The sequence below is a fragment of the Triticum dicoccoides genome, chromosome 2B (assembly GCF_002162155.2).
Source record: "Triticum dicoccoides isolate Atlit2015 ecotype Zavitan chromosome 2B, WEW_v2.0, whole genome shotgun sequence".
In the NCBI taxonomy this organism is placed as follows: domain Eukaryota; kingdom Viridiplantae; phylum Streptophyta; class Magnoliopsida; order Poales; family Poaceae; genus Triticum; species Triticum dicoccoides.
The window spans coordinates 393,541,768-393,552,797 of NC_041383.1; the positions used below are offsets into that span (position 1 = coordinate 393,541,768).

Genomic DNA, 11,030 nt, shown 5'->3' on the forward strand with positions numbered 1-11,030 from the left:
ACTGGGCTCCTCCCAAATGCAATTTTTTTGCTTGGTTAGCCATCAACAATAGGATTTGGACGGCAGACCGGCTTCAGCGTAGGGGCTGGCCCAACTGTAACCTTTGCCCGCTATGCAAACAAACGCCAGAATCAGCAGCTCACCTTCTCTTCCAATGTCATTAAACGGTTAGAGTTTGGGGAATGATCAAAACATGGCTCGGTTTACATGATGTCCATCCTACGGATTGGGGAGGCATGGTTTCAGTCAAGGAGTGGTGGTGCAACATAGCTTCCGGGAGGTCACAATCTCGAAGGGCACTTCTTTCCCTTATGCTTCTTATCTCTTGGGAAATTTGGAAAGAGCGAAATGCACGTGTGTTCCGCAGCACGGCAATTCCGGTCGGGGTGCTTGTGACTCGCGTCAAAGCGAAAGCTTCGCTGTGTTGCCTTGTCGGGGCGAAATATTTGTGTAATATAATGCCGCGAGAGTGATGCTTGTAACCTGGTCTTTTGGCCAAGACTCTTAAACCTTCTTCTTATTCAATGAAAATGGCAAGCCTTTTGCCTTGTTTCAAAAAAAAAAACATGTAGTCAACTGTCAACTTTCTTATTGCTGCCCATATGGCTTAAGCTTCTGCTACTAATACAGTACTGATCAATCTAGGTTTACCACTTTTTAGATAAAAACATGAAACAGGGATTTACCTCGACCCTTCTTCACCTATAATATACGTGATCACATCACTATGCATGCCTTGTCTGAATAGATGTTAGGACTTAGGAGACCTTGAATGGCTTGTACCCTGCGACGTCCTTGATGAGCCCCTGCACAGAACCAGCTGCGGCGAGGACAGAGACGACAAGGCACGCGACGCTAAGCACGTTCATCCACGTCCACGTCGGCGAGAACCGGCGCACCTTGGCCTGTGCCATGTACATCTCAACGGGGAAGTAGACGGTGAGCGGCCAAAACGAGACGGCACCAATGAGGCCAAGGAAGTCGTTGAAGAAGGGGAACAGCATGGCCACCACCGCCGTGAGAACCACGTACGCCGTTCGCCAGACCAGGCGGAACGGGCTAACCGGGACCTCGCCGCCTCCGAGAACGGCCGGAAGGCGCAACACGCGCTCGGCATGGAGGAAGGCGCTGTCGGGCCACCGGGAGCGCGCCCAGCCCTCGACGAACTGGTAGATGGGCTGGCAGAAGACCTGGTAGGCGCCAACGAGGTGCACGACGATGCAAACGTTGCCGATGTCGACGAGCCAGAAGGGCTCGTAGAAGCCGAAGCCCGTGAGGAAGTTGCCCGGGGCGCTGCTGCCGAACGCCGCGTAGCCCAGCACCCCACACAGCATGTAGAACGTGGTGGTCGTGGAAACGCCGATCAAGGACGCCTTCTTCATCACCGTGTTCTCCGCCGGGCTCGACCGCAGCGTGTCCTGCACCAAATGAAATCCTTTATTTATTAGTTCTACTCCTACTGTTTTTGACTGCGAATTCGACATTGCCACTCTGTGGGTTCTCTCTAATAGCCTGCATATTTTCATCAACAAACGACATTCGCACTGGTCTACCAAAGGAAAATCAGTGCTATTTAGCATTTCTAGAGCACTGGTTGTCCTTTTTTGCCTTGGATACTCTAGATTGTTCATACCCATGCAGAACCTGCACCGTGGAGTTTGCACTCGGTTCAGTGCAGAGCAGAGACCCTCTCTAATTGACTACTGCCTAGTAGCCTGATCTGATCTACATAGAGTGGCAGGAACATGGACTGCAAAGGTTGTCCTCTTGATAGGGTCATAGGGTTCACCCATACCGTTTTCCTACAGAATTTGTCCTCCAGCAAGATCCAACAGGTCACGGGGATGGTCTCACATTTTCTGAGTCATTTTTCCCCCCTTTTCTCAAATGAGGTACTACTATGGTTTCCAAGAACTACGTCTAGTCATATGAATGTAGTGTACAAACAATCATCTATTTCGATCATAAATAACTAGGGCGATATGACAATAGCCCTGTATGTCTAGTGTTAATTACCTGGATTTCGATGAGCACATTGGAGTAGGAGTATGCAAAGGCGATGTCCCCAAGAGACTGGAACGTCCTCCAAATTTTCTCACGCCCGGATACATCCACCCCAACGGTCACCCCTGTTAGCGTTGTCTTGGCATGCACCCCACCTACAACAATCAATCAGTCACCAATGCAAGATCTATATGCATTGCACCATGGAGCCAACATGGCTGATACCAACAAAAAAGATGCATCATGATCCATCGACATGTCAAATGTCCTTTTGCACCACCAACAACAAAAATCTTATCACCACCATCTCTCTCTCTCTCTCTCTCTCTCTCTCTCTCTCTCTCTCTCTCTCTCTCTGTTTTTTTCCTTACAAATTTATGGTTTGTACAATATCATGTCAGGACCATGTAGAGAACAAATTATTTTCTTGCACATGATATGCCAAAATATACTACTTCGTATATCCATTAGCATCCTAAAGTAATTTTAGATGGAAGGCTTAGAGCCCATCTTACATTGAATTGAAAGCCAAAGTGTATGTAGTATTTATTTATTTACCTGCGATTTTTGCTATGGAGAGGCCGAGACCAATGGAGGAGTAGGCGAGGGACATGACGGCGGCAACAATGGAGAGCCACCAGATCTTGTGGAAGTTGGGGAGCTGCGAGAGCAAGATTTGGATGGCAGCAAATATAATCATGTTGGTGGTGTTGGATGCCTCGCAGGCCGCATTGTGGCCATTGCGGTGGAAGCAATTCGACCGTCCGATCGCCCTACATGCATGCATCGCCTTGATTAGATGTTCTGACAAGTTGAAAAGTAAATCAATTAAAATAAAAGGGTATAACTTAGTAATCTGTAGCCTCTAGTTATATCCTTGTCAAGCATGACCAATCAATCATTTGCCAGTAGTCACCAATAAGTACGTTTTTTTTTTGTTCTAAGTTCTAACCTGCGCCAATACAGGCCACTCCTTTTTGAAGATTCTGTTTTAAGGCAAAAGTAGTACTGTCTGGTCTTTTTTTTTCCAAGCACTTTTGAACTGTGAAATTGGGTTATCATATTTCCATCATTTCCTCTGTTTGTTGGATCGAACCTAACGAAAGAACCTCTACTTTGACTGGCATAGTGTAGACAAATGACCAAAAATTGAACTAAAACCACTTTCAAAAATTATGGAACAGAGGGAGTAGCATCTTTGCTTTTGGGAGTATAAACAACATGGATTTTATTTATGGTTTACATTCCATGCAATCCCATAGGAAACAATAATTTGTAAGCCAACCTCATGAATATTTTCCTTACTGACATTGACAGCCACGGCATACACCTATATTAATTGAAAGCAATTAGGCATCGTTCGGTTAATCCGGCCCCGCCAGTATTGGGGTCAAAACACCGTGGGTCAGCTGGGATCGCCCTGGACAGGGATTTATCACCGTCTATTTCATATAGTGTATCCGGTTATTCCCAACGGAGATAGAAACCCAGTCAAATCTCCTCACAACCCCACGGTTTTAACCGGAAAAACAACCTCTCCTTCATATGTGTGGAATTAATCCCGCCGTTACTAAAGGGAATGGGTGATGGGGTGGGATCAACCAACCCCCTCGTGGATTGGATCCCCTACGGGTTCAAATCCCTAGTAACCGGACATAGCTTTGTTGGATTTTCTTCTAGTGCAACCAAATAACATCCTACATCCGGTATTAGTTGTCGCTCAAATGGATATATCCTGTGCTATGCTAGGTACTTCCGTTCGAGTGACAACTAATTCCAGACAGACGAAGTATGACACATTCTCGTCTTTTCAATGTTTGTAGGAAGCATGCCATGAAAACAGGTGAACAAAAAGCATGGGCGCAGAACATGGGCATGCATGTACCCAGTGTGGGATGTATGAATTGGTTGGAGTGTTTGAGACAAAACATGCATGCATGCATGCACGCTTACCCCATGCTGATGGCCGTGGTGATGGTGTAGCCAATGGTCACGCCAACCAAGTTGACGTATTGGGCCAGAGAGCAGAGCCTGTATTTGCTAACTCCTGAAAATTATAGGTGATAATATTAATTAATTATTAATCATGGGGAAATCAGAAGAGGTTAATTAACAAATTGGTTCATGCATCATCACGTATCTCATAATTATAGAGTACCTAGGTTGGCCCTGACGGCTTGGCCGTAGGTGTAGTTGCGCTTGCCGTGGACGGGGTCTGGCGAGCGGTAGCAGTCGGCCAGTAGGCTGGAGCAGAACCAGGTGATGACGGAGAAGGCGACGAGCACGGCGGGGCCGATGACCCACCCGAGCTGCGCGATGGCCCACGCCAGCGACAGCACCCCGGACCCGATCACCGCCGTGATGATGTGCGCGCTCGCCGTCACCAGCGTACCTGTATCACCATCGTTCAACATGCATGTAGGTTACCATATGATTGCACGCATGGCACCCCACCGGTTGCAAGAGCAAGATAGATTAGTTGCTAGGAGGATGCGTCCGGAGCGTACCGGTACGCCTCTCGCGTCCGTCGTCGTCGATGTCCGTCCGGTCTCCAAAGCCGGCCTCAGCGATGCTGAAGGCGGCAGGGTCAGCCTTGCCCTTCTCCATCCCCATTGCTTCTAGCTAGCTCGCTCTTCACACAAGCACAAGGACTGTGCACCGCTGATGTCGGAGGGGAGAAACAGAGAGAGTGGTGTTGGTGGCAAGCGAGGAAGAGGACGCCCTTATGTAAGCGCGCCGGAGGGGAGGACCGGAATGGAGGAGAAAGAGGGGTCTGGGACCGTCGGAAGCATGTGGTTTTGGCCTTTCGGACGAGCGGTTGGGATTTGATGCGGGCCGGGAAGAAAATGCTGCCTGTGCCCCCCCATTCCAGTACTAGCTTGTTTTTTCTCTCTCCTCTCCGACAATGTGAGTGAGGGAAAGTTTGAAAGATTGAAACTTGCCACCTGCCATTATCAGTTGATCAAATTTACCACCAACCTGGTTTCCGTACTACTCCTACCGTCTCTCTCCTGCTGCTCCTCCTCAGCAAGGGCATCTCCAATGCCTAAGTTTTTAAAGCAAAAATGCTATAACACTTTGAAGACCGCAATAACGACCGGTTGTAGCGCTCTCTCGCCCCCTCCCATCCCACTTCCCCTTCCCCATGCCGGCCGCCACTCCGGCACCGGCGTCCACCTCACGCCGGCTGCTACTCCGGCACCGGCGTCCACCCCATCTCCGCTGTCGGCGACCTGCCGGTCCCGGCGGCTCTCTCCCGGTGGCTCTTCCCGGCTACGCCTATGGCTTCTGGATCTCGCAGCCCACCTTTGGTCTCGTCGGCGCTTCCGCGGGAGCGGCCTATCGTCTCGAAACTGGGCCTCTCAGGGTCGCCGGGCTCAGCTCGCTCCTCTTCGGCGGAGGGTGGCCAGGCCGCCGGTGCCGCGCAGGCGCAGGCGTAGGGATGGCGCCGGCCGGGCCCCTCCCGCAAAGCCATGTGGAGGCGTCGTCGTGCGCTCAGGAGGCAGTTCGGGGTGGGTGTCGGGGCCGGACGCGAGGTGTCGCCGTCCTTGTCTGAGCGGCGTCTGATCCCGCCGGACATGTTCGGTCTCTGCTTCCGGTGCTTCGAGGATGGTCACCGTCGTCAAGAATGCACCAATGAGCCTCTGTGCATCCGTTGCGGCCACGCTGGGCATGTCTCTTCCCAATGTAGGGAGCCTCACAGACCCATCTCGGCGGAGGAGCTGCGCCGTGCGGTGATCGCCAAGGTCGCTCGCAGGTCAGAATCGCCCGGTAGGCACCGGCCATTCGGCGGAGGCTGTCGGAGCCTAGGCAGAGCGTGCCGGCGGCGCAACTCTCGCCAGTTGCGCCCAGCTTCCGCCCAATGATGTCGGATTTGGCCCTGTCTGTGACGCCGTCTGAGGTCTGCGTGCTATCGCGCTCGGAGGGGCTGGATGACCTCGAGCGCCGGCTTCAGCTGGCGGTGGTGATGTATGTTGGCGGGGCTAGGCCGGCCGTGTCCTGCGACGATGCTGCGGTCGCGGTCTCCGTGCAACTGGGGATTCCAAGGTTTTGTTTTTCTGTCCATAAGTTCCATCCGGAAGATTTCTTGGTCGTATTTGCGGCGCACGAGTTGAGGAACAGAGCGCTGGCTGCACCAGAGATTGAGCACATGGGAGTCAAGTTCTTCATCAAGTCGTGGCTCAGGCAGGCTCAGGCGGCTTCCAGGCTGATGCGGGTCCAGGTGGACCTCATGATGGAGGGTGTTCCGGCTCATGCGTGTGTTGGAAATATGCCCTATAGGCAATAATAAATTGATTATTATTATATTTCCTTGTTCATGATAATCGTTTATTATCCATGCTAGAATTGTATTGATAGGAAACTCAGATACATGTGTGGATACATAGACAACACCATGTCCCTAGTAAGCCTCTAGTTGACTAGCTCGTTAATCAATAGATGGTTACGGTTTCCTGACCATGGACATTGGATGTCGTTGATAACGGGATCACATCATTAGGAGAATGATGTGATGGACAAGACCCAATCCTAAGCCTAGCACAAGATCATGTAGTTCGTATGCTAAAGCTTTTCTAATGTCAAGTATCATTTCCTTAGACCATGAGATTGTGCAACTCCCGGATACCGTAGGAGTGCTTTGGGTGTGCCAAACGTCACAACGTAACTGGGTGGCTATAAAGGTACACTACGGATATCTCTGAAAGTGTCTGTTGGGTTGGCACGAATCGAGATTGGGATTTTGTCACTCCATGTAAACGGAGAGGTATCTCTGGGCCCACTCGGTAGGACATCATCATAATGTGCACAATGTGACCAAGGGGTTGATCACGGGATGATGTGTTACGGAACGAGTAAAGAGACTTGCTGGTAACGAGATTGAACAAGGTATCGGTATACCGACGATCGAATCTCGGGCAAGTACCATACCGCTAGACAAAGGGAATTGTATACGGGATTGATTGAGTCCTTGACATCGTGGTTCATCCGATGAGATCATCGTGGAACATGTGGGAGCCAACATGGGTATCCAGATCCCGCTGTTGGTTATTGACCGGAGAACATCTCGGTCATGACTACATGTCTCCCGAACCCGTAGGGTCTACACACTTAAGGTTCGATGACGCTAGGGTTATAAAGGAAGTTTGTATGTGGTTACCGAATGTTGTTCGGAGTCCCGGATGAGATCCCGGACGTCACGAGGAGTTCCGGAATGGTCCGGAGGTAAAGATTTATATATAGGAAGTCCTGTTTCGGCCATCGGGACAAGTTTCGGGATCATCGGTATTGTACCGGGACCACCAGAAGGGTCCCGGGGGCCCACCGGGTGGGGCCACCTGCCCCGGGGGGCCACATGGGCTGTAGGGGGTGCGCCTTGTCCTACATGGGCCAAGGGCACCAGCCCCTAGAGGCCCATGCGCCAAGATATAGGAAAAAGGGGAGAGTCCTAAAAGGGGAAGGCACCTCCGAGGTGCCTTGGGGAGGATGGACTCTCCCCCCCTCTTAGCCGCACCCCTTCCTTGGAGGAAGGGGCAAGGCTGCGCCTCCCCCCTCTCCCCTGCCCCTATATATAGTGGAGGGGAGGGAGGGCATCCATACCTGAGCCCTTGGCGCCTCCCTCCCTCCCGTGACACCTCCTCCTCTCCCGTAGGTGCTTGGCGAAGCCCTGCAGGATTGCCACGCTCCACCATCACCACCACGCCGTTGTGCTGCTGCTGGATGGAGTCTTCCTCAACCTCTCCCTCTCTCCTTGCTGGATCAAGGCATGGGAGACATCGTCGAGCTGTACGTGTGTTGAACGCGGAGGTGCCGTCCGTTCGGCACTAGGATCATCGGTGATCTGAATCACGACGAGTACGACTCCATCAACCCCGTTCACTTGAACGCTTCCGCTTAGCGATCTACAAGGGTATGTAGATACACTCTCCTTTCTACTCGTTGCTGGTCTCTCCATAGATAGATCTTGGTGATTCGTAAGAAATTTTTTGAATTTCTGCTACGTTCCCCAACAGTGGCATCATGAGCTAGGTCTATTGCGTAGATTCTTTGCACGAGTAGAACACAAAGTAGTTGTGGGCGTCGATATTGTTCAATATGCTTGCCGTTACTAGTCTTATCTTGATTCGGCGGCATCGTGGGATGAAGCGGCCCGGACCAACCTTACACGTACGCTTACGTGAGACCGGTTCCACCGACAAACATGCACTAGTTGCATAAGGTGGCTGGCGGGTGTCTGTCTCTCCCACTTTAGTCGGATCGGATTCGATGAAAAGGGTCCTTATGAAGGGTAAATAGCAATTGGCATATCACATTGTGGTTCATGCGTAGGTAAGAAACGTTCTTGCTAGAAACCCATAGCAGCCACGTAAAACATGCAAACAACAATTAGAGGACGTCTAACTTGTTTTTGCAGGGTATGCTATGTGATGTGATATGGCCAAAAAGGATGTGATGAATGATATATGTGATGTATGAGATTGATCATATTCTTGTAATAGGAATCACGACTTGCATGTCGATGAGTATGACAACCGGCAGGAGCCATAGGAGTTGTCTTTATTTATTTGTGACCTGCGTGTCAACTTAAACGTCATGTAATTACTTTACTTTATTGCTAACCGTTAGCCATAGTAGTAGAAGTAATAGTTGGCGAGGCAACTTCATGAAGACACGATGATGGAGATCATGATGATGGAGATCATGGTGTCATGCCGGTGACGATGATGATCATGGAGCCCCGAAGATGGAGATCAAAAGGAGCAATATGATATTGGCCATATCATGTCACTATTTGATTGCATGTGATGTTTATCATGTTTTTGCATCTTATTTGCTTAGAACGACGGTAGTAAATAAGATGATCCCTTACAACAATTTCAAGAAGTGTTCTCCCCTAACTGTGCACTGTTGCGACAGTTTGCTGTTTCAAAACATCACGTGATGATCGGGTGTTTTATTCAGACGTTCAAATACAACGGGTGTTGACGAGCCTAGCATGTACAGACATGGCCTCGGAACACACGCGAAACACTTAGGGTTAACTTGACGAGCCTAGCATGTACAGACATGGCCTCGGAACACGGAGACCGAAAGGTCGAGCATGAGTCGTATAGAAGATACGATCAACATGAAGATGTTCACCGATGATGACTAGTCCGTCTCACGTGATGATCGGACAAGGCCTAGTTTGACTCGGATCATGTAATCACTTAGATGACTAGAGGGATGTCTATCTGAGTGGGAGTTCATAAGATGAACTTAATTATCCTGAACATAGTCAAAAGGTTTTTGCAAATTATGTCGTAGCTCACGCTATAGTTCTACTGTTTAGATATGTTCCTAGAGAAAAATTAGTTGAAAGTTGATAGTAGCAATTATGCGGACTAGGTCCGTAAACAGAGGATTGTCCTCATTGCTTCATAGAAGGCTTATGTCCTTAATGCACCGCTCAGTATGCTGAACCTCGAACGTTGTCTGTGGTTGTTGCGAACATCTGACATACACGTTTTGATAACTACGTGATAGTTCAGTTAAACGGTTTAGAGTTGAGTCACCAAAGACGTTTTTGAAACATCGCGAAACATATGAGATGTTTTGAGGGCTGAAATTGGGATTTCAGGCTCGTGCCCATGTCAAGAGGTATAAGACCTCCGATGACTTTCTTAACCTGCAAACTAAGGAGAAAAGCTCAATTGTTGAGCTTGTGCTCAGATTGTCTGAGTACGACAATCATTTGAATCGAGTGGGAGTTGATCTTCCAGATAAGACAGTGATGGTTCTCCAAAGTCATTGCCACCAAGCTGTTAGAGCTTCGTGATGAACTATAACATATCAGGGATAGATATGATGATCCTTGAGGTATTCGCGATGTTTGACACCGCGAAAGTAGAATTCAAGAAGGAGCATCAATTGTTGATGGTTGGTGAAACCACTAGTTTCAAGAAGGGCAAGGGCAAGAAGGGATACTTCATGAAACGGCAAATCAGCTGCTGCTCTAGTGAAGAAACCCAAGGTAAAACCCAAACCCGGGACTAAGTGCTTCTGTAATAAGGGGAACAACCACTAGAGCAGAATTACCCTAGATACTTGGTAGATAAGAAGGCTGGCAAGGTCGATAGAAGTATATTAGATATACATTGTGTTAATGTGTACTTTGCTAGTACTCCTAGTAGCACCAGGGTATTAGATACCGGTTCGGTTGCTAAGTGTTAGTAACTCGAAACAAAAGGCTACGGAATAAACGGAGACTAGCTAAAGGTGAGCTGACGATATGTGTTGGAAGTTTTTTCCAAGCTTGATATGATCAAGCATCGCACGCTCCCTCTACCAAAGAGATTGGTGTTAAACCTAAATAATTGTTATTTGGTGTTTGCGTTGAGCATAGACATGATTGGATTACGTCTATCGCAATACGGTTATTCATTTAAGGAGAATAATGGTTACTCTGTTTATTTGAATAATACCTTCAATGGTCTTACACCTAAAATGAATGGTTTATTAAATCTCGATCGTAGTGATACACATGTTCATGCCAAAAGATAGTAATGATAGCACCACCTACTTGTGGCACTGCCACGTAAGTCATATCGGTATAAAACGCATGAAGAAGCTCCATATTGATGGATCTTTGGGCTCACTCGTTTTTGAAAAGTTTGAGACATGCGAACCATGTCTATTGGTGTATATGCATGAAGAAACTCCATGCAAATGGACCGTTTTGACTCACTTGATTTTGAATCACTTGGGACATGCAAATCATACCACATGGGCAAGATGACTGAAAAGCCTCGTTTTCAGTAAGATGGAACAAGATAGCAACTTGTTGGAAGTAACACATTTTGATGTGTGCAGTCCAATGAGTGCTGAGGCATGCAGTGAATATCGTTATGTTCTTACTTCACAGATGATTCGAGTAGATGTTGAGTATATTTACTTGATGAATCACGAGTCTGAATTATTGAAAGGTTCAAGTAATTTCAGGGTGAAGTTGAAAGATCGTCGTGACAAGAGGATAAAATATCTATGAT

General features: G+C 48.6%; 1 protein-coding gene across 1 annotated transcript; it reads right to left on the minus strand.

Annotated features, from left to right (window-relative positions):
- Window positions 1-569: 569 nt before the first annotated feature.
- Window positions 570-4,781, minus strand: LOC119363849 (amino acid permease 6-like). The gene is made up of 6 exons (XM_037629211.1): window positions 4,512-4,781; window positions 4,163-4,396; window positions 3,958-4,051; window positions 2,563-2,777; window positions 2,017-2,159; window positions 570-1,418 (listed from the first exon to the last, which is right to left on the minus strand). Exons 1-6 carry the CDS (start codon window positions 4,615-4,617, stop codon window positions 759-761), a joined length of 1,452 nt encoding a protein of 483 aa, XP_037485108.1. The 5' UTR covers window positions 4,618-4,781; the 3' UTR covers window positions 570-758.
- Window positions 4,782-11,030: the final 6,249 nt, after the last annotated feature.